General features: G+C 35.2%; 1 protein-coding gene across 1 annotated transcript in view; it reads left to right on the forward strand.

The window, feature by feature from the left end:
* LOC150098133 (NBAS subunit of NRZ tethering complex-like) overlaps nt 1-25565 on the forward strand; it is a 1063858-nt gene that overhangs the window by 57940 nt on the left and 980353 nt on the right. Inside the window, exon 3 of the mRNA XM_090406267.1 lies at nt 9544-9649. Coding sequence (XP_090262393.1) covers nt 9544-9649 — 106 coding nt within the window. The remainder of the gene's footprint in view (nt 1-9543; nt 9650-25565) is intronic.

Consider the following 25565-nt stretch of genomic DNA (forward strand, 5'->3'; position numbering starts at 1 on the left):
GAAAATTAGCCTCGTGTTTAGTGTTGAATACTATGGCTACTCCTTCTTTTCCTTGATTGTCATTGCCTGAATATAACATTTTGTATTTATTGCTCAGAAAGATCTCACCAATTTTGTCTTTTTTGTTTCAGTCACCCCTATTATGTCGATTTGGTGCTTATCTCTCAGCTAGCTCCATTTCTTTGCCATTCTGGTTTCTTATTTTGATAGTACCGATGTTTAACTCTAGTGATGTTGAGTTAGGGTGTTTTTTTCAGATTTGTTTCAGTAGCTGACATTTTGCTGTTCAACCTGGTTACCTGGTGAAAACAGTGGGGGGGGGGGGGCTGTTTAACCGGGCAACACCCCAGCCAGCATGAAATTTTGTCATGTTGTACCATCATTTTTTATTTTGGTTTAACCAATAAGAATACAATTTGGTCAGCTAAATCCCAAATTGCCAGCCCATCCTCGTTCATTCATTATCTGGGTAGATACCCAACAGAGTGCACCACGAGAAGGTGAGGATTGGACATTAGGTCAGAAGCCCTGGTCGGTTCTCTGCATTCCTTTAAAGGCTATGTGGAGGTCTCCTCTCAGTTATACAGCTTTGACTCTTAAGCACCCCCTGCACATATGCACTTCATACATCTTCTTCACACATCTGCATTGATAGATATACAAAATAATTACAATAAAATAATTTAGTTAATAAATTATTTTTAAATATTATCAATAAATTAATTACAAATTAAGGAACACACAAATGATTGAGTATTAATCAGTATAACTTCACAGTATCGAGAAAGTTTCAGGTTATTATTTTTCAGGTTTGCGTTGTGAATGTGTGCTTCACAGCTTTTGTGCGCTTCACACAACTCTTGCATAACACTTTGGTATTGTTCCACTGAATCCTGTGTTTTGTAGATAATGCATAACTTGCTAAACTAAATTTGTTAGGTTCTTTAAGTGAAATATATTCCTGATATTCTTCAAGAAGAATTTGTGCAGAATGACCAGTCTGTCCATAATAACATAAGCCACAAGAGTAGGAGATTCTGTAATATCCATTAATCTGTTGTAGTAATCTTGCTGTTTTTTCTGAAAGTCCTTTGACATATGGAATACAAATTCTGGCAATTTCTTCTTGAGGCTGGTTAAGACGACAATTATAATTATTGATTATTTTATTGCTAGTTTTTGTATTATGACCATAATGTTTAAGGTAGTTCTGATAATAAACAGTTCTTTGTTTATTTTGAAGAGAACCCGTAGAACATATTTTATGAACTCTGTCGACTAATGATTTGATTATAGCATATTTCTGATAAGGGGGATAATGTGAGTTAGAATCAATGTATTTACATTATGAGTTGGTTTTCGCTATGCTGAGAACTGTAGACTATCATTTGGTTGACGTAATGAGAACATCCAGAAAACGAAGAGAGTTGTTATCTTCTACTTCCAGGGTAAATTTGATTGTTGGGTTTATGGAAATAATTTTTTCAAGAAATTTATGAAGATCAGAAAAAGAAGAGTTCCATAAAGCAAAAACATCAACATATCTGTTCCAAATCAATGGTTTAGGTGTGTGTGTGTGTGGGGGGAGTCCAGAATATGTTGTTCGAAATATTCTTTCCATACGGTTGGCAAACTTAACTCTCTTATCTCTTCTAAAGATAAATATTCTCTTATTCTGGAGTTTACAGAATCCCCTGCTCTTTTGGCTTATGTTATTATGGATAGACTGGTTGTTCTCCACAAATTCATTTTGAAGAACATCAGGAATGCACCTCACTTAAAGAACCAAACAGATCCGGTTTAGCAAGCCACACATTATTACAAAACACAGGATTCAGTGGAATAGAACCAAAGTGTTACACAAGAGTTATTTTAGGCAGTGGTTTTTGTTCAGGTTTGGATTATGAATGTGTGCTTCACAGCTTTCTTTGTACAGTCTTTGAAGCACACGTTCATAATCTAACCCGAACAAAAAAAAAAATGGTTGTCTAAAACTTTCTCAATTTTGGGACGTTATACTGAGTAACACTCACTATTCATGTATTCCTTAAAATATAAAGAAATTTGCAGTTAATTTGTTTATATTTAAAAATTATTTATTAGCTAAATTATTTTATTGTAATTGATTTTGTGTATCTATTAATGCAGATGGAGCTGTTATCCTGCAGCCGATAGTGCACATAATACATGCACTTTCATTTGAATTGTTTTTTTTGTGTGTTTTCCTATAATTGTATTGACAGAAGCTATGAAACTTAGCTAAAAATTTTACAAATAAAGACATTTAAATGAATGTAAGGAAGTGATTTCATTAGTAATATACTCTGATGAGTTCTTCCTTTTATATCTATATTTTTAGAACAAAGGTAGAATAATAACACTGAATTTCAACAGGTTGTGCTCTAAGTGCAGTAGAGTAGGTTGTGAGATTTAAAAAAAAAAAAATAAAACTGCCCCAAATTTGAGGTAAGATGACAGTCATTGCAGTTTAATTTATGCACTGTAGTAGCACTTCAGTACTCTATTTGAACAAAATTGCTCATATTTGAAGAGGCATTGGTGTAGTATACTAGTCTTAGCCGAGAAGATTCTGTGGTCATTGTCAACCCCATTGTGCAAGACCAGACTCCTCAGGCTTATTATAGATGATGTAAGATTAGATAAAGTATTAGCTGGAATGAAGATACTTCCAAAAAATTGAAGACTCATTTTGGTAATGCCTATTTCTCTGCTCTACCAAAAGTATCCATGAAGATGTTTGTTTCTCTTAGACTCATTGTTGACTGTCTTGACTCACCCTCTAACAAAATTCTTATCTCAATTCTTTCATGCCTGACTGGCCATTCTTGATCATTTATAAGAAAAACTCTTTAGATTTTTTTGATTAAAAAAAAACAAAAAAACTTGCCTTACAGCCTACTGATACCATAGTCACCTTTGCATTCAGTCCTTATTAACGAATGTTCCTCTTGTTGACATTCTTATCTCTTTAGTTGTTATTTAGTTAAATTACAAGCAGATCAGAAATACCTCCATCGGAAATCCTCTTTCTTCTGGCTTAGCCAATTTCTAACTTGAGTATCTATAAGATACCTTATTTCCCCTTCATCTAAATTCAATGATCATTCTGGGTTTCCATATTCCATATTTGCATTGCTGGTTTTTCTGTTATATGTTTTCACTTGTATAGATCTCATTTTCTCTATACTTCAAGATTTTTTGCAAAAATTTTATAAATAAATATTTTATTTTTATTTTTTTTTATGTGAGTAATCCATTTTTATTCTTTCATTTATCTCTCATTTTATTCATTCATTCAACTTTGGTGCTTTTAAGTATAAAGCAACAATTAATGAAAGATGTGGGGAAAGTGCCAGACCAGATATAAACTAGTTGTATTATATTCATCTGCTCCCTTAGAGTTGCATGTAATGCTTATTGAAACACAAGTTAAATAATTTTATTCACATCTTATATCATAGTTACACTATTAATAATAATAAATTAAAGATGCCAAGAAATTATATACTTCATTTAATCCTTTATCCAAGTGTAAGCAAACAAAGTTTGTGCCTGAAGTATTTTTAGGACTGGCGTAACTCATGGTAAAGGTGGTATGACTTCACATCACTTGCCTTAGTATCCCATAATGCAAAGCACATCTTCTTGCAGACGTATAATGCTGTAAAAATATTCAGAATTTTAAATTATGATTATTCTGAATATTTTTACAATGCTATGCATTATGGAAAGGGTCGCTTCCCAGACCAGTTTTGACCTTTATTGAGGTCTCTTTAGTGGGAGCCAGACCCAGAAGTGACACTAAGTTACAACTTACATTACTGACCTAAGGGGTGAAGCAAATACTTTTCATATTCCCTGCTATCTGAAGAGAAACTGTGAACGGAGAAAACGTTATGAGCTAATTGCTTGCCCTGAGTGAGCTTGAAGATTAATCCTCAGTATTGCAGTTTAGGATGCATGGCTTTTGGTCTTCTTCCATACCTAAATCCATGAGAGGTTCTGCGTCAGAGGTTCTACGCTTCTTACGTGCCCGAGCTTCTTCGAAGTCTGTAGAAGGAGAAATTACCAAATCAAGTTTCTCCTCTGTCTGGGGAGTGTCTTCACACTCTTTGATTTCTCCTGGCAAGGAGTGGAAATTAAGACTACAGGGCCATTCATTTTCAACTTTTTTCAGTATCTTTTTGAGAATGCTAATCACACGCCCTTTGTTGTTGAGCGATTTAATATAAGCATCATCTTCTTCTTCTTCACTCATTGTGAAGAAGAAGAAGATGCTAACTACTTCACTCATTGTGTTAGTTAGCATCACTAACACCATTGCTAACTACTTCACTCATTGTGAAGTAGTTAGCAATGGTGATTGTGATGGCAGTTAGACCTAGTGAATCATTCTCTTATAAATACAGTTCACTTACCTGTGTGTTTTGTTTTAAAAACCTCTTCTGTTCTATTGAATCTTGCAGTTTCAGGATTCCAGAATTCAACTTGCTTACTAAAGGTACTCGTGAACTACATCAAAAACTTCTTCATCGCTAAATACAAACTACCATTCATTTGTAAAATTTTATCTACTCGAAAGACACTAAGTGACACTAAGGTTGAAGTAATGCAGAAATCATATTTTCATATACCCGTTGCCAAAAGGGGTCACACCTTATTATTAAATTACTCTGGATTAGAGAAAGGTTGTTTGAAAGTTTTTTCACTTGGCTATACTATAAATTAAAGATACCAAGCCATTATATACTTGGTTTAATCCTTTATCTAAATGTAAGCAAACAAAGTTTGTGTCTGAAGTATTTTCAGGACTGGGGAAACTAGTGGTAAAAGCGGTATGACTTTACATCACTTGCCTTAGTATCCCATAGAGACCTCGATAAAAGTGAAACCGGTCTGGGTAGTGACCCTTTTCGTAATGCATAGCATTATACATGTCTGCAAGGAGATGCTTTGTATTATGGGATACTAAGGCAGGTGATGTGAAGTCATACCACCTTTACAATTAGTTGCCCCAGTCCTGAAAATACTTCAGGTACAAACTTTGTTTGCTTACACTTGGATAAAGGATTAAACCAAGTATATAATTTCTTGGTATCTTTAAGTATAGCCAAGTGAAAAAAACTTCCAATAATAATAATAATATTGATTTATCTGTAAATCAAATGTCAGTTTGAATTCCTCTCTCTCATTCAGTTTCTTCACTTATGTTAATAGAATAATTTTTATCTCTATATAAAAACTTGTAAATTATAATTAAGTTATCTTGTACACAAATACTGCCAGTTCCACTGATGAAATCTGTGCATCTGCGATCCAATGAATATGTATGGCCTAAATAGCTCTATTCTCCAAAAATGCATAATTTATTTTTGGAGAGTTAAGTTTTTCCTTGGTTCTTATTCCTCTTTGCTCCCAGTTTTGGTTAAATAAATAGTGTATACACTCTCCAGCCAAAAGGCCTCGGGTTTGAATCCCGCCATGGGCATGGATGTTGTGATTGTCTGTGAAAGTACTAGTGGTGGTGGTAGTCGGCAGTAGATGGCATTGGTGTTAGATGATGAAGGTTGGTGGAGTAGTGAGACAAAGAGTTGCAGAGTAGATGCCCTCCCTCGATGAGTCTTTGGACTTCCTGGAGGTGTGATGTAATAATAATAATTATTATTAAAAGAGACCTTCAGGGAACCATCGAGGAAGGCCACGTACAACACACACACCAGCTATCATACTTGTTCTTGGATTCATTCACACTGCTTGTGCATACAACATCCCCTGGCAATCCATTCCAGTCATGCACCATCTATGAGAGAAAAATCTAACTCTCACTCCTTAACAGCATTCATTCTCAGCTTCCAAGGATTCCTTCTTGTTCTTGCCCCCATTTTCCATAAAATGAAAAATTCTATCAACTGAAATCCTGTATGACCCTTTCAGAAGTTTGTATGTCTCAATCATATCACCCCTCTTTCTCCTGTTGTTTCTAGTGTCTGCAGTCATCTGTCTTCATAATCAGTATTCCACAGATATCATTTTTAACACTCTCCTTTGCACTCTGTCTCTCTCCACTATAGCAAAATCACAATGGAAACCATGAGACTAGACTTGTGCAAAATAGTCTTATCAGGACTTCTAAAGAGGCAAAATAACATCTTTATCTTTACATGTAAAAGTTTGTTTCAGCATTGCAGTTAGATTTTTTGAATTGTATTTGCAACCATTGCCACATAGCCCCTGAACTTCAACTTCCTATCTACTAACACCCCTAGCTTGATCAGTTTCTTCTAGCATAATCCCACTAATATAATACGACATGTGATATCTAATCACACCAAAGTGCATGACTTTACATTTACTGACATTGAAGTGACATCCATTTTCCCATGTCCACAGTTCCAACCTTTTCAAATCATTCTGCAAGTAATGCATATTAGCCACATTCCTGATTACTCTACCTATCTTTGCATCATCAGCAAATAGCTGTATGTTGCCTGTCAAATCCTTTCCAATATCATTAATGTACAGATGAATAACAGTGGACTATGGATTGATCCTTGTGGCACACCACTGGTTACCTTAAATCTTGCAGACTCACTTCCCCCATATATATACCACTTTTTGATATCTGTCATTCAGTCATCCTCTTATCCACGCTAATATTTTATAATCCAAACCCATATTCTCCAGTTTATGCAACAGTCTTCCATGCTGTAATTCTGTGAAAAGCCTTAGCAAAATCCAAAAGTATCATGGTGTATCCCCCCCCCTCCCTTTGTCTAGCTCATTGGTAACATTATTATAGAATGCAAGCCAGTTGCCAAAACATTATCTTTCTTTAGTAAACCTATGCTGTTCGTTGCAAAGTAGAGATTCTCTGTCAACCAATTTCTGAGCATGACCCCTAACCAGTTTTTTCAAAATCTTCACTCTCACTCCTGAGATACTGATTGGCAGATGTTGGATACATTGGTCTTTTCACCACCCTTGTGTAATGGGATTATCATACATTATTTCCACTCCTGCAGAATCTTCCCTCTTTTGAGACTCAAATTATATAGCCTGGTCAAAGGAATATCCAGTTCAGTTGAACACTCTTTTACCACCTGTGCTGATAACCCACCAGTCTTTGTTGCTGAATTCTTATTCACTTGGGATGCAATAGTTCTAATATCTCCTCTTCATTCACCTGAGTTTCTTAATCCAGCGAAGAGGTAGCAGTGAACTCAATGTTGTCATACACCAGGTTATAACTTTTAGCAAAATGAGTGCTCATTAGTTGAACAACCTCTTCTTCATCACTCACACCATCTGCATTCAGTAGAGTTATTCTTTCATATTCATTCTTTCTTTTACTTGCAGCATATCGATAGATTCTTTGGGATTGGCTTTGACTTGCAGAGCTGGTTTCTTTTCATATTTAGACTTAGCTTTCTGTACAACAGTTGTGATTCTTCTGACTTGCTGCTTATAATTTTCATAATGGATATCATCCTTATGCAAACAGTATTCCTTACAGTATTCCTTCCACATCATCCTTTTCTTACGAATCTCTGGATTAATAAGATTACACTTTCATTTGACTCCTACTCTATTTATTCTTCAAACTCTTGGAGAATATTAGCTGTAGAAAACTAATCATAGTTCTGTGTTTATGGCTGTTTTAATTTAGTTATGTAAGTATCAGAAAATATTTTTCAGTAATTTATTTAAATTAAGGGGATATTAAATCCCACATAGTTTAAAAACCGAATAAGAAACTCAAAGATCGGAATCAAAGAGTTTCATGCCGAATATAGCAACTGTAAAAGCATCGGCGACTACTAGCATAAGCTAAAGCACATAGTCCAAGTACGTAGTTCAAACTAAGGCAACTCGTAGCAAAGGCGGAGAAAGTTCTGATTGCTATTCTTAGTATTTTCCATAATGTAAAACCCATCTCCTAGGAGATGTATGATGTTATACATTATGGTGGGAGGTCACAACCCAGACCGGTTTCAATCTTTATTGAGATCTCATCAGTGAGTAGCTAGACCAAAATAATACCAAGGGTATAGCGAAAAGAACTTATATACAGTCATACCCTGACTTACGTGAATCCGGAGTTACGCCATTTCTTATATGTACTTATTCCCGCCCCACTTCATGCCTCATCACTAGTCGTATCTTTCAGATGCCGGCTGCATTTGCCAGTGTCACACATGCTATGAACAAGCACTGAGGTGTTTTGCGCAGTCTCCATTCATACACGATTTTTGTAGTCTACAAACCTTGCAATTGTTTAATGTTATGTTCTTGATAAAAATTTTATCACATAAAAAAATAATGTCATCCAAAAGAAGCAAGTCCGATTCTTCTACAGATATAGCAAGAAAAGAAAAACATTGACTTTGGAAACAAAACTCAACTAATGTTGAGTTTTGTTAAGGATTAAGGATTGTTAAGGATTTTGAAGGCGGAATGAAAATTTATAAGCTAGCAAAGAAGTTCGATCTACAGGAATCCACGGTAAGAACAATCATAAAAGAAAGGTTTACAGATTTTGGAGGACATAGATTCTAATGAAGAATGAATTGTAGCCACAAGGCAAGGAATAAAAAAATCATTACCTTGCTATGAAGAAATTTTGCATGACAAAAAAAAAAATGATATTATGCCGTCAGACGAATCTATTAGATTTTATGAAACCATCTACATCGAAATAACTTTCTTTTTTTTATGTAGAAAAAACTACAATTATGATTATTTCTTAAAAAATATAGGTGTTTTTGTAAACCTTTGGTCCCAGTTGTATGTTTGTATATATAAATTACATGCAAAATTATACCCCGAGTTACGTGAATTTGACACGCACTTTTTGTTGGTCCCACCTACCACATAACTTCGGGGTTTTACTGTACTCTGCTATACGAGTTTGCAAAAAGGTGCACCCATAAATTATTTAAAATAAAGAACCAATAGGCTTCATTTTGGCGATGTAAACATTATTTAAATTAAGAGGATATTAAATCCCACATAGTTTTAAAGCCGAATAAGAAACTCAAAGATCGGAATCAAAGAGTTTCATGCCGAATATAGCAACTATAAAAGTATCGGTGACTACTAGTGTAAGCTAAAGCACGTAGTCCAAGTATGTAGTACAAACTAGGGCATAGCTAGTACGAGCTAGTAGTCGCCGATACCTTTATAGTTGCTATATTCGGCATGAAACTCTTTGATTCCGATCTTTGAGTTTCTTATTCGGTTTTAAAACTATGTGGGATTTAATATCCCCTTAATTTAAATAATGTTTACATCACCGAAATGAAGCCTATTGGCTCTTTATTTTAAATAATTTATCAGTAATATTTATTAGAAGAATTCTGAAAAGAATTTTTCTAAAAATGGAGAAAAAAAAAGTAAATCTGTTTACTCAGGTATGCTATTCTTATTGGAAAAAAATACATTGGTTTACCTTATTTATTTTAAAGGTTTTATATTAGAGATCTAACATATTGTATATCAATAAATGTTTTTTTATATATGTAGGTTTGCTTTTGGGATGGTTGAGATCCTTAAAGCCATCATTATGTCCTTCCTTACTACTTCAGAAACTAGTAAGCATGCAAATGGGATGGCGTTTTGCTGTTGGAGGGTAAGTATTATCATTTATTTAGTAGTATTTTTTATCACTAAAAATGTTGTATTTTGTGTATTTTTAATGGATTAGGATAAGGAGTTTTTTTTCTTGTTGAATAATACTGCTTATATAGTACTCTACCAATTATCTGACAAGTCAGCTACTTTACACACATGTGTGCACACACACACACACACACACACACACACACACACACGCCACGCCATAGGGTTCTGCAACCTTTCCTGTGCATATTTAATATGTGTGCACAGGAAAGGTTGCAGAACCCTATGGCACATTAAGGTGTCATGTGCAGGCAAAAGGATAAGGAGAAAGAAAGAATCTGATGAGTCTCTTGAAAAAATATAAGCAGTTGTTTTTTTCTTGCTGAATAATACTGTTTATTATTATTACATGACACTTCCAGGGATTCGAAAGACTCATTGAGGGAAGGCACCTTCTCTACAACTTTGTGTATCAATCAACTACATCAATGCCATCTACCGCCTACCACCACTAGCATTTCCACAGATAATCACGAACATCCACGCCCATGGCAGGATTCAAATCTGCATCCTTTTGGCTTTAGAGTGGATAAGCTAATTACTTGGCCTCTACCAATTATCTGATTTCAGCTGCTTTACTCACACACACACACACACACACACACACACACCTGCCCGCCTGCCCGGGAAAGGTTGCAGAACCCTATGGCACATTAAGGTGTCATGTACAGGCAAAAGGTTAAGGAGAAAGAAAGAATCTGATGAATCTCTTGAACAGCTTACAGTTGTAGTCTTTGGAGTGTCCAGCATTTTGGAATGGAATAAGGGTGTTTCAGAAGCTGGATAGTAATTAATGGATCTTGATCAACATCTACTCAGGTTCTAATCTTGAAGATGGAGGAATGGTGTGCTCAGTTCAGCAGACCATTTCATTGTCCATGAAAATACCCATAGAAAAGACATAAGGCATAAATGTTTGTGAATGAGTCTCTGAGAGAGGATTCATCAGTTAATTGGATTGCATCAAGCATTCTTATGGAAGATCTATGGTTCACCATCCCAAGTGTTTGGGATTTGTATAGTGTCAGTAGTTGTACAAGCATGATGAATAGAAAAGTATATCTAGTTTCTTGGAGCTTGTGGTTGAAATATGTTTGTATCAGGAAAAGCTGAAGGTGCAAGTCAGCTCAAGAAGAGAAATCTGACCATGTTTGATGTTTAAAGATCAGAATGTAATCAAAAGTAAGGGAAAGTGAAATTAGGTCTTTCTAAGAAGAAATAAGACTGTTTTAGTAGCACTGAAGTTCACAGAGCTGTCCTGCTATTTGGGCTGGGTGGTTAATCTCATGGTATTGCTAAAAGAATAGCATGATGCCTTCTGTTGATGGAAAAAAAGCAGTTCTAGTATAGTTAACATAATTATTGTCATTGATTTTTCCCTCTTGTCTCTGAATAAAATATAATCATTGATATTTTCAGCTTATTCCTTGTATTATTATTATTATTACTGAAACCTCCAGGGAGTCCAAAGACTCATCGAGCAAAAGCACCTGCTCCAGCTCTCTGTCTCCACCAACTACACCAATGCCATCTATTGTCCACTACCACTACTAGTATTTTTCATGACAATTACAAACATCCATGCCAACGGCAGGATTCAAATCCGCAGCCGTTTGGTTGGAGAGCAGATCGGCCAACCAGTATTAAAAAAGGAAAATATTTTTACTGCAGGTATCAGCGACACAGCTCATCACAAGTCTTCTGTATCTTGTATATATAGGATACTATGTACTAATAGCATATTAGTATGTTACTACCCAGTTTTTGTTATAAAAAAAACAATAGGTGCCAAAATCCAAACATTGTACCTCATTCTTTGCTAACAGGCTTCTTGTTGAGAGGCTTATATGCTGGTTAAACATGATAACTAATAATTAAGGAATTGACAGCGTACACTAGAAATATAAATTAAATAAACTTTAATATATACTTTCCGATATTTCAGCAAACGTTCACGTTGCCATCTTCTTGGGAACTTAATACAAAGACAAGTGCACGCAAGTACTACATAAACAGCAAATGAGAACCAAAGCTAGGAAGCTAACGTATGTTTCTCCTAAGTCCTGATGGTGCCCCCTGGCGGGCTATATTGGTAGTTCTTGGCCTTTGGGCTGAAGTTCTTCTGATAAATGTTTCCCAAATTTGGGGCAGTCTTATGCATCCAAATTTGTTGAGGTTTGGCATGTTCCTAAGGGCTGAGGCTGATTCCATGAATAGTCTTTCATATTTGAACTTGCTGCGGTGTATTACTGTGGCTTTCTTCCATCTTATTCTGTGCCGAGTATCCCGAGCATGGTCTGCAAGCCCAGAGTAGCTGTACTGGTGAAATCGGATGTAATCCTTGTGTTCTGAGATTCTGATATTTGCTGTCCTGCCTGTTTGGCCAAAGCTTTTTACAGCTGCAAGGGACCTGGTATACACCAGGTAGGTCTATGGGAAGTGGTTGGTCTTTAGTGGAGCAGATAAGGAATGCCAATTTTCTATGTGGTCTGTAACAAGTGGTCAAGTCGTGTTTTTTTAAGATTTTGTTGATTTTTTCCGAGGTGCCTCGGATGTAGGGAATGGTGATGGATTTAGAGTAATCTTTTTTGTGAAGGGAAGGGATGGTGGGTTGTGGATAACTGGGTTAAGTATTTTTTGGATTCTTTTTTTTTGGGGGGGGGGGTGGCCATTGGCTGAGAAAGTGTCACGGATGTGATTTAGTTCAGTGGTTAGGGCTTGATCATTTGAACAGATTATTTTTGCCCTGTTGAATAGTGTCTTAATAACTCCATATTGTTGTGAGGAGGATGATGGGATTGTTGGTGAGTGTATCTGCCTGTATGGGTTGGTTTTCTATAAACTGAGAAAACCAAGGTTCCATCAGGTTGGCGGGTGACTAGTGTGTCTAGGAAGGGGAGGTTATTGTTTTCCTCTTTTTCCAAGGTGAACTTGATTCTAGGGTGTTGGTTGTTTAAGTGTGTTAGGAAGGAGAGGAGTGAATTTGCTATTTGGCCACATGGCCCGGATTCACTGCTCTCCTTCCTAACACACCAGTTTAGTACTTGCATGCACTTGTCTTTGTATTAAGTTCCCAAGAATATGGCAACGTGACGTTTGCTGAAATATCGGAAAGTATATATTAAAGTTTATTTAATTTATATTTCTAGTGTACACTGTCAATTCCTTAATTTGCTAACAGGCTAAGTTTAAAATTTAAAAGGAGTTGAAAAGAAAACTAAAAAAAATTATTTAATGATGCTTTTTACTTAAAAGTGAGATAATGTGTGTGGAATACAAACAATACCAGTTTATTAAGTAAAAATTTATTGTACAAGTATACAAAAATATATATAAAAAACAAGTATAATAAATACGATAATTTTACTAAAAATTTTATATAGCACATATTTGTGATAGATGTAGTAATAAGTATAAATTTTGTTAAATAACTAAGCTTGCTTGCTTAATTATTTAATGCTCCCATATAGACCCACATTTTATGTGCAGGTATTCAAAATCACATATGACGGATTAGGTTGGTTAATTCTTATTCTCATATAGCATATTATGATCTGTCTATTATGTGTTGCCTGTTTTGAGAGACAAAAAATCTGAGTTTCTAGGAGAAAAACCCTTCACATCCATATGAGAACCAGCTGAATCACCATTTCATTGAAAACACCTGATAGATGTTCTTCACGTCATAGATGGGATTCTAACCTGGGTCTTCCCAGCCAAAGAGCTTGTCTAAAACCAACTGAGCTATAGTGGCTCTTGCTTACTAAGTAAAAAATTGTACAAAAAATATTACTGAATATAAAAATTTCTGTATGTTACTCTCTTTAAAAAAAGGTGCCAGTATGCTGTATTGTTGCATGCCATCACAAAAACAAAAAAAGTGCTCTTGCTATTGCACTAGTTTGTGCTGCCAATTGTATTGGTCCAGTACAATTAAGGGTTCATTAGTAATTTCCTCCAGGTAAAAGGTAGGAAATTACTAATGAACACAAGTCTGACACAAGTGGTTAAATTAACTTTTATAGACAATAGAGTTTGGAATCTCATTTCAAAGTCATTACAAAAAGTTGTATCCTTCCAATTTTGCACTGGAGATTTAGGAATTTCTCCTTGCCAGTAACAACTGGTGATGTAGTGGAATCCAAACGTGCACTTACAAGTTTTTCATTGGACTCATTGGTCCGCACGGTTAGCCTGGTGGCTTTGCACTTTGCAACCACATGCCTGGGGAAGGAGTGTCCTGGGTTTGATTCCCGTCGCTGACATGATGAGCTTAAGGATCTTCCTCAGCCATAGCCAAGTTAGACGGTCTTGGGCACGGACAGCAGGGTTTTCCTCCCAGTTTATCTGGGGTTTTTCATCCTGTAAGCAGGCAAACCGGCCCTGTGAACACACGGATCTACAGCCATAAAATATTAACCCCCCCCATGAGGGGGCTCAACTCGCCCCAATAGGGACAGGGGAGAAAAGGGAGGAAACTCCATATGAATAAATAAATAATTTCCTGTGATTAATTTGCTTTCAGATTAATTTAACTGCATTCTTCATTTTCTGCTGGGTTATTTACTGCTATTTTTTTTCTGAACACTTGCATTGCTAATCTTTTGTCAGTCACTTGGTTTGACTGAGCCTGATATTACACTCAGTTTACAGATACTAATAACATCCAATTAATATGGTTCCGTTTATTTTTTAACTTGTCAGTTCAATGTGTAAAACAGCTTCAGTGGCCTTGTATACTGCTCGTTATAGCAGTGCTGCATGGTATAAGTACCAAGAAAGGAACAAAATAAATAATTAAGTTGTTAATATTTCTCTGGATTTTTAGCTAGCATCCTAAGAACACTTATTACAACACTTGTAAAACACAAAGCTCAACTGGATAGTTAGTTGCAGAAACAGTTCAAATTTTAACTGAAAAGGAATTAATGTCTTATTGTGGCTTCTCTAAGGGCCACATAGAAAAAAGTTAGTGCCGAGAAAGACTGTGAAAGAAACTTTGGTCTTAGTATGACTGTCCCAAGATCTTTGGCAAATTAATTCAGTCATAACAATTGAAGTTAGAGGAGTTGTTTTTTTTTTAGCTTATGTTCATTCTAAAAATAGTCTGTCTTTTACTGACTTCCATGCATAACAGTTATCTTCTTCCATTTAATGCTGTGTGACGGGTATCCAAAACATGGTCTGTCAGTCTTGACTTGCTGTACCATAAATGTAATTGTTCTTCAAGGCATATGTTAACAGATGTCTTTCAGTCTGTTCATAGTGGGCTAAAGTGCAGGCACAAGGAATTTTATGCATTCTTGAATGTATAAGAGGATGTAAATTGCTAATGGGATATGTGATTTGAAAGTGGTACTGAGATTATGAAGATATCTTTTCAGATGTAGCCTTGTAGATATAATGGATAGGAATAGTTTTGTGATCTTGTGCATCAGGTAAGAGAGATGTGGATGCATGTAGTATCTTGTTTATTTTGTAGGGATGGTTGCCATCAGCTTAAAGATGTCATGGGTGAGGGTAGTTAAGTTTTTGTGGCAAGAACTGCAACAGTAGAACAAATAGTTCTGGCCTTATGTGCATGCAAGTATTTTGAGGATGCTGTACTGTTTAGAATGAATAGTGATATGTCAGCTTATGTACAGGGTGGCCATAAATTAACTTTTTCTCTTTAGAGGTATCTGTAGCTAAAACTAATACATGGAATGAGACTATGTTTTATATCGAAACTTTCGAAGGCATGGGGAGATGAATTCCGCGAAAAAAAGATTTAGTACCAAAAGTTGCCGATAGGAGAAATTTTTGTGCTGGCGGAGCCAAAAGCAGTCAAATATTTGCAGTAAATGCAGGTAAAAAGGATTATGCAAATTTTACTGTGCATACATGACAGAAGCGCCACCAATTCCACTTAAAAAGGGATTGGGAACGTTCAGGCAGTTATTCGAATGACTGATGAATTGTGCTCAATATGCATCCTACCTTGCATCAGTATGCTTTACTTGTTAAGTTGTTTTATGATGGAACGGCCGCCTCGATCCCCGGACATCACTCCATGTGACTTTTGGCTGTGGGGTATTTGAAATCTGTTGTGTATGTTGGTGGCGTTCCCGACTGGCATCTCTTGAAAGAGGACATAAAACGGGCTGTTATGAACATCCAATCCAACTCCTTACGGTCAGCTGTAGAGCATGTCGCACACTGGATGCAATTTGTTGTACACAAGAAAGGTCAGCACATTGAAAATCGTGTATGTGGTCCAGGGGATCCTGATTCTGATAAATAAAACATTACTTCCTGTGAGTTCAATCACTTCGTTAATTTCTGTCTCTCTCGCAAGTTATTGTTTTAGTTTAATTATTCTTATTATCATTGTAACGTGCCACATGAAAATATCTTCAGGACTGAGGCAAGGTAGTGTAACACTAGGAAACACCTCTACTTTACCTCAGTCCTGAAGATATTTTCAGGTGCAAACTTTGTTTGCTTACACTTGGTTAAAGGATTAAACTAAATTTATTATAGTCTAACCAAGTGAAAAATAAACTTTCAACATCTTTTCCTAATCCAATAATAAGGTGGTATACCTGTTGGCAACTCCTGTAGGTAAATATAACCTTTCCTATTGCTTCTGCCTTAGTATCTTCATGTTTGGGTCTGCCTCCCACCGATGAGACTTCAATAAAGGTTGAAACTGGTCTGGGTAGTGGCCTTTCCCTTAATGCACAGCAGTATACATGTCCGCAAGATGTGCTTTGCATTATGGGAGACACTGAGACAAGGAGTGACGAGAGCTTGGTCTAACTTTGCTTGGAGTTGCCTGGTGTTGCACTACCTTACCTCAAATTTTGTTTGCTTACACTTGGATAAAGGATTAAACTAAATTTATTATAGTCTAACCAAGTAAAAAATAAACTTTCAACAGACTAGAAGTATAGTTCTCTATTTATACCAACACTCCTTTATAGAAATCACATCTGGACTATAAAACAAAGATTAATAAGAAAAATAATGTTATAAGATAAATAGCAATTGTTTTTTTTTAATTTTGATGTCATTTGCAATATAGCAAATATACAATATAGCAAACTTTCTCTTTAATCAACATGTCATGAGTTCAAATCTTGCTAGAGCATAAAAGTTTGAGTCTTTAGGTGAGAAACGTTTGTCATTGCTTAGTGTAAGACTACCACCCTCCTTATTGGAAGCCTAAAGTGGTTTAACAGAGTTCCATGTTTTTGTATCTGGGACTATTGAAATCAGATTGTCTAGTCCTTAGCTATATCTAAGGCATGTTTTCAAAATGTTCCATTTAGAAATTGACTGGGGGGGGGGTATGGCCATCACCCTCTATCTCTTTATACATGGTGTCTTTCCAAGTGAAGTAGCTGTCATCGATGGCGAAATTGAAAAGATCAGTGATATCAGTTGGAAAAAACATTTTTCAGTAAGGAAATTCCTTGTTTAATTCCCACATTGTTTTATTTCCCATATTCTAATCTAGAGATTAGTATGACGATAGTTCTGCACCACCAGTCAGAAAGGGGGATATTGGAAAATAAAAATGTGAACATCAAAACTCAATAATATCATTATTATTTAAAACTATATTTTGGATTAAAGATTTGAAATAAGGGGTGCTTAAGGGTAAAAGCTGTATAACTGAGAGGAGACCTCCACATAGCCTTTAAAGGAATGTGGAGAACCGACCAGGGTTTCTGACCTAATGTCTAATCCTCACCTTCTCGTGGTGCACCCTGTTGGGTATCTACCTGGATACTCAACGGACGAGAATGGGATAGCAATTTGGGATTTAGCTGACCAAATTGTATTCTTATTGGCTTAAACCAATATACAAAATGATGGTACAACATGACAAAATTTCATGCCAGCTGGGACATCGTATAGTTAAACAAGGCCACCCATTGTTTTCGCTAGGGAACCAGGGCGAACAGCAAAAAGTCAGCTACTGGAACAAATCTGAAAGCAAACCTCAACTCAATATCACCAGAGTTAAAGATCAGTACTATCAACATAAGAAGCCTGAATGGCAAAGAAATGGAGCTAGCTGAGGAATTAGATAAGCACCAGATCGACATAATAGGGGTGACTGAAACAAAAAAGACAAAAACTTGTGAGATCTTTCTGAGCAATAAATACAAAATGTTATATTCAGGCAATGACAATCATGGAAAAGAAGGAGTAGCCATAGTATTCAACACTAAACACGAGGCTAATTTTTTTGAATGGCAGGCAGTCTCAAGTAGAGTGATATGGGCAAATATCAGAATGGGAAACTGGACAATGAGAATTATTTGTGCCTATGATCACACAGAATGTTCCAGCTTCAATTCATCTACTTCTAAAGTAGAAGTGGAGGAATTTTTTAAGGCTTTAGAAAGCAACTGACAATGAAAAAGGAAAAGTTGGTCCTTGTTGGGGATCTAAACAGCAGAATAGGAAATGATTGTCAGACATACCAAAATATTTTGGGAAAATTTGGAGAAAAGAGCAAAGCTAATAATAATGGCAAATACCTGTTGGATTTCTGCTCAGGACATGGACTGGTTATTATTAGCACCATATTCCAACATAAAAATGTGCACAAATTCACATGGAGAGAAGAGGTAAGGAATAAGAAAAGTCTCATTGACTAAGTTATTGTTGATAGTGATGTTTTCTCCCTGGTGCAGGACACCAGAGTGTACAGAGGATTTGAAATGGAAGTGATCACTGTTTAGTCTTGAGCAGAATAAAATTGAATTTCATATTGAAAAGAATAACATGTAAGAAAGTTTTAAAGCGAATAAAAGTTGAGCAGCTCTCAGATGTGAACAGCAGACTAAAATACACAAAGATTATTGAAGAAAAAATGAAACAGTTTGAGAACAGGAACCAAACTTGAGATTCAGTGGCAAGCCTGGAAGAAAACCTTGATTGATTCAGCTAGAGAGGCATGTGGTGAGGTTGTCTGCAAGGATAGAAAAATCAGAACTCCCTGGTGGACACAGGAAGTTAAAGAGGCAGTGAAGGAAAAGAAGAAAGCATATCAAAAGTTCCCTGGCAAATAAGTCAGCTTCTGCTCTTACAGAATACAGAGCCAAATGTAAGAAAGCTAAACACTGTAAAACTAGCTAAACAAAAGTCATGGGAGGACTTTGGCAAGAAAATAAATATCTAGAAGGCAGTAAGATATTCTGGAGATTGTTGAAGAACCTTAGAAATAAAGGAAAGAGTGCTTTAAAAGGAGTTAGACAAGATAAAGGTGATATGAAAATGGGAGAAAAAGATATCCTTGAAGTATGGAGTAATTACTTTGAAAAATTGCTAAATGAAACAAGCAGTGATAGCACAGTGGTAAAAAACACTCAGCAGGCATACAGTCAGGAATACATATCCATACGTGAAGTAGAAAAAGCCATCAAAGGCTTGAAATGTGGAAAGGCAGCAGGAGTAGATGATATTCGACCAGAAATGCTGAAGTATGGTGGTATAAAAGTCTTCTGAACTGCATAGTTCAGAAGGCCTGGACAGAGGGACTAATTCCTGATGATTGGAGTAGAGCTCTAATAATACTCATATATAAAAAGGGAAATAAAACTGAATGTGAGAATTACATAGGTATTTCCCTACTGAGTGTTCCTGGCAAGATATATGCAAGTATACTTGAGAAACGGTTGAGAAGAATTGTAGAAGAAAAGCTTGGTGAATAACAAGCTGGATTTAGGCCAAATAGAGGCTGTCAGGATCAGATCTTCACTTTATGACAAGTTGAGAATGCATGGGAATATAACAAAGATCTGTATTTAAGTTTTGTTGATCTGGAAAAGGCATATGATGAGGGGCCAAGATAGAAGCTATTCATACAGTTGTATGGTGTTAATAGGGCATTATATCAAGCAATAGTCTTTATTTGACTTGTAAGTCAGCAGTTATAATTGAAGGAAGTACAGGAAGATGGTTTAATGTTAAATCTGGTTTGAAACAAGGATGTACATTATTCCCTCTGTTATTCATTATCTATATGGATCACATTATGAAGGAAAGTGGTATTAAACATGATATCAGAATTGGAGATGTTAATGTCAGCTGTTTGCTTTATGTGGATGATGTTATACTTCTAAATAAATCCTCTACATGTTTGCAAGATTCCCTAACTAAATTGAATAGCTGTTGTAATAGATATGGTATGAAGGTCAGCAATAAAAAGACAAAGACAGTGAAAATAGGCAGAAACATTGAAAATATCAACTGCATTGTGAATGGAGAACCTATAGAACAAGTTAAACATTTCAGCTACTTAGGAACGATTTTTAGTGAAGATGGTAAATTAAATATGGAAATAGGCAACAGAATGAAGAAAGCTGGTATGGCAGTAAGTCATTCGAATAAATTCATATGGAATAAGAGATAAATTAGTTATAATCACGACAGTGTTCAAACCAGTTTTAACTTACAGATCTGAGAGCTGGGTCAGAAGTAAAACACTTGGCCAAAGACTAGAGACTGCAGATATGAGAGTCCTGAGAAAGATTAAAGGGAAGAGCAGATGGCATCAGTGGCAATATCATATTAAAAATGAGGATATTAGGAAAGAACTTGACATTGTCAGCATCCAGGAATGCATTAGCAGAGCTAATCTCAGGTTTGTGGTCACTTAAACAGAATGGGCAAGGAAAGATTAGCAAAACAAGTGTTCTCTGTTCCTTGCCAGGTTAGCAGAAAAAACGACCTAGAGGAAGACCAAGATATAGGTGGATTGATACAGTCTGAACTGCCTGAGACGATAGAAATATAAGATCTGATAATGTTGGAGTCTTAACAAGTAACAGATTGATTTGGAGGGAAATTGTAGACAGGAAGTTAGTAATGATGTAAATTTTTTAGTTCTATCATATCCTGTACACTCCTTGAGGGTACATGTCAGGAATTTGATGATGATGATGATTTGAAATAAATGGAATATTTAATATAAGATGAAGTATGACTACTAAGTGGGGTTAAAGATTTAGCTTTTTGGCTAACTTAAAAGAGGAGAGTTAGTAGCCTCCACTAGATGGAGAGAATTAATAGGTTTATGGATTATTGTTTTGTGTGTTTGTACACTTTTAAGATTATGACCACTTAGTGATGAGGTTGTAGTGCATAATAATTTCAATAGTTCTGTAAAAAAAAACTATTTAATTTACTCACATTTATCAATCATGTTTACCACACTACTTGAGGTAGAAAAAGCTGTTAAAAACTTGAAATTTGGGAAGTTAGCTGGAGTAGATATTTGACCAAAAATGCTGAAAAATGGAGATATAAAAAAAGTTTTGCAGTGAATACACTGCTTAATTCAGAAAGAATACTAGAAGGTTGAATTCTAGATGATTAGAGTAGATCTCTCATAGTTCCCATCTGTAATAAGGGAAATAAAACTGAATGTGAGAATTACAGAGGTATTTCCCTAGTGAGTATTCTTGGAAGATTTATGGAAGTATACTTGAGAGATGGCTAAGAAAAATTGTGGAAGGGAAACTCGGTGAGGAGTAAGCTGGATTCAGACCAAATAGATGCTGTCAGGATCAGATTTTCACTTTAAGATAAATAGTTGAGAAATCATGAGAATATGACAAGGATCTGCACTTAAGGTTTAGATCTGGTAAGGGTATATGACAAGGTGGCCAAGGAAAAGCTAATTCAAAGCTCTGCAGTTCTATTAGGTAAATTGGGAACATTATACAGGGCTATACATAGTCTATATTGAAGATGAGCTGATGTGAAATTAGGTGTAAGATAGGGATGCACATTATCTCCACTTTTATTTATCATCTATATGGATCACATTATGAAAGAAAGAATCTGATATTAAAATTGAAGGTATCAAACTTAGCTATTTTCTTTATGCAGATGATGTTGTACTCGTAAAAACATTCATAGCAAGTCTCCAGGATTCTCTCAATTGAATGACAGTTTAACAAATTTTGGCATGAAAATCAGCAATAAAGAGCCCAAAACCATATAAATTTGCAGGAACATAGAAATCACTGGCTTCATTCTCACTGCAGAACCTATAGAACAAGTAAAATATTTCAGCTATTTAGGCATGGTTTTTAGTAAAGATGGCAAGTTAAATCTAGAAATAGACAATAGAATAAGCAAAGCTTATATGGTTGGCTTGCTGAATAATTTATATGGAATAAGAGAGAAATTAGTCAAACCACCAAACTAGCAATATACATGACAGTATTCAAACCAGTTTTAAATTATGGACCTGAGAGTTTGGTTAGAAATAAAGCAGTTGATCAAGGATTAGAGACCACAAATATGATAGAAAAATTAGAGACCTGAACTGATGGTATCAATGGTAGAATCATATTAAAAAATGAAGGCATTATGAACTTGACATTGTTTGTTTTCCAGAATGTGTGAGCAGGGCTAATCTAAGGTGGTATTGTCACTTAAAAAGATGGGTAAGGGAAGGGTTAGCAAAACTAGTGTTTGATGCCAAGATGGCAGGAAAAAAGAACCAAAAGAAGACCAAGGTCTTGGTGGATTGATTTATTCGGAAGTGCCTTAAAAGAAGAAGAACAAGAACAAAGTGTTAGATGGAGGAAAATTGTTGATAGGAGATTAGTAGTAATATAAACTTAATCATGTAGTGTTGTCATAGTAGCTTGAACACCCATCGATGGTACATATCAGAAAATTGATAATGACTTTTATCAATGTTTGCTGCAATTTCCAGAATCTTTTTTTACAACTTCAGAGTGGTCGTGACTCATAGATTATGAATCACTATTGTAGATTATTTCATTAAATAATCTTTCTGAGCAGTTATTTTATTCCATACATCAAGAATCTTATCATCGGTCTTTAGATCATCTTTATCATCTTCAATTACATTTATTGTGCTCATCCCACCATTTATAAGCTTTTTTAGCCCCGAGAACATGTATTCAATGTTGTTTATTTTTTTCACATCTCTTGGCTTTTGTTTAGCCACTTTTGTACTTTTTTTTTATTTTTATTTTTATTTTTTTTTTACATTTTTTGTTTGCATTTTTTGAGAGTACTTGCCAGGAATTTTCTGTATGGTTCTTTTTTTCCTTGACAGCTTCTTTCTTGACTAGCATGGAGTTGTTGTGTTTCTGTATTGCTGAAAAATCCATGACCTTCTTGATTACTTCATCCAGTGTTTTTTACATTTCTACATATCTTGTCCTTGGTTCTCCAAAATTTAGTGCTTGTTTTCCAACTCTTTCACTCTTTTTTTCCATTAATGTGTGTATTTTAGTAAGTTAATATCTTCAAAGTGTTTGTTGTTGATTATTTTTAAATGTTTCTTATTTCTTTTCTTTTTTTTTTTTTTTTTGCATGACATTCATTTTTAGCTGCTCAGATTAACTTGTTTTTTGGAAATCCTTAAAATTTGGTGTCCTAGATCAGTCTAAAGGTATCATAATCAACAGTAATATAATCATGAAGCTATCATGAAGACCTCGCTACTTTCCTCATGTTCTGTTCAGTTTTTGTACAGGCTGTATGTTCTTTGTGGTGGAATGTGGTGCTTACTATTCTAGATATGAACTAGTTATTACAATGTTAAATCCACAATTACTGTTATTGTTAGCTCTTTGTTTTTTTTTTTTTACATGTTTTCCACATTCTTTAACTTTGGAATTTGATATCTACTTTGAAGACTAAATGCTTTTTCTTCAACAGAGACCAGTTTCTGCTTCTCTGTCCTTTTTTTATGGTGACAGAAAAGAATATCTCTGCTGCACAATTATATATTCAAACCCTTGAAAAGCGAATAAGTACAAATAAGATGACATTATTTAATTTCCTATCGTGAAATTTTCTTGCGTCATCTCATTTGAATACTTTTTTTTTAAGAAATTTATTTCCATGTTTGGTTACCTGATCCATAGTGGCTAAATAAATCGTCATTAGCTGTCATTTAAAACAATCTCATCTATTTTGGGCTGCTTTATTTTGTATCTTTAATTAATTCATTTAAGAACCTCTGATCTTTTATGTATTTAACTTTGATTTTTAATTTGAAGCATAAAATAAAATAAATTATAAAAACTCTGCAACCTTTATAGTAAATGAAACAATTCTGAAATATAAGACTACATGATATATCAACAGTATAAGAGCAATTTATTTATCTTCTAGTTTACTGGCTTTACCCAGTAAAGATAAGATAAAAAAATCCTTAAAAGATATTAAACTTCAAGAAATTGTTTAAATAATGTAATTAATGCTCTGTATTAAAAAAAAAACGTGAAAAAAATAGTTGAATATCTTCTGTATTAATGTTATACAGTATATAATTAATGTCTTCTAAGTGTATATTTTGTTATTTTTATCTTGAGGAAAAAAGTAATATGGAAGGTCATCAGCAGTCATCCTTTTTAGTGGCCCATTGGTTAATCATTGACTACTATTAAAAGGACTCTGTCACTCTCTATCCACAGTGCATATTTTCCATTGCTTGTATTTGGAGATGGGTGATATTGGCTGGAAGAAATTCACATGGTCACTTTTGACATTTTCATTACATTTGATTAGGTTTGTTATAGTGGTTTACTTATCAAGCTAACATTTTATGGTGTACTCTTCATCCTTTGTAATTCAGTGGTCAGTTTCTTCTTTGGTTGTTCACTTTCTCATAGCAGATTACTTCCTGTCTTTAGATTTCCCTGCTCATGTAGGAGTGTTCCAGCTCCTGTCAGCTTCCTGCTATATATAAATAATATACTCTTCTCACTGACCCCAAATTCTGTTAATAGTTTTGCTGTCAATATTCATAGCTGATATCTTAAATGCTAATCATGTTACTATTTGCCATTCTTTATTGAAATGAAGGGGGGGAGGGGAACGTCTTCACCATTCTCTTGCTATTGATAATATGTCCTCTGACAAAATCAGGTTACTCTACTTAGGCTGACATTGACCCTGACCTTTCCTAGTGCAACCATAGTGTCCATGCCATTAAAAAAAATTAGTCCTTTTCTATTCAAGATGCGACTTCTTGCTTTTCCAATACAGTTGAAGAAAAACATCAACATGATTCAATCCAGTAAATACAAGTAGCAGTTGATAATACAGTTCTATATAGTCCATCTATAGATTCAAAATGCATACTTTCAGTGTCCAAAAGTCTCTTCTCTTCTCTTTCATTTCTTTGGAAACATAAATAGTTTTCCCGGGATGATTCTAGTGCTCTTTTAGTCTCTTAAAGAACTCCCCATGTTCTTTAAGAATCAATATCCAGTGCTCTTGAAGGATTACATTTTCAGTAATTAAAAAAAAATCATGCTTAATAGGATTCTGTTGGGATTTTTTTTTTTCTTTTCGATCTTTGGCTATCTTGCATTGATGTACTCGAGTCTTCTGCAAACCAAACTTGTGTGTGGGGATTAACACACACACACACACACACACACACACACACACACACACACACACACACACACACACACACACACACACACACACACACACACACACACACACACAGTCTCTTTTTATGTGGATTTGAAGATATACGGAATAGTACGCCCGCAGATATGAGACCTTTTGACACTTCCGTGCATGTCAACAGAAGGAAAATGCATTCCGATAATGGAGTAATCCAGCGTTTCCCAAACTTTTCCTACCATGTAACACTTCACAAATCCTGAAATTTTCATGGAACAACTTGGTTATTTTGTAATATTAATTAATAATTAATTGTTAATTTAGCTGATTTGTTAGTATTAATTAATAATTAAATAAACATCATTAAATTAATTTGTGCTGATTTTCATTGACATATCCCATTCTGATCACCAAAAATTTATAATATTATAAGTACTTACGAGTGAATGTAG

This window comes from Typopeltis vanoorti, chromosome 16, assembly GCF_054136105.1.
Source record: "Typopeltis vanoorti isolate ZY-2024b chromosome 16, IOZ_Tvanoo_1.0, whole genome shotgun sequence".
NCBI lineage: Eukaryota > Metazoa > Arthropoda > Arachnida > Uropygi > Thelyphonidae > Typopeltis > Typopeltis vanoorti.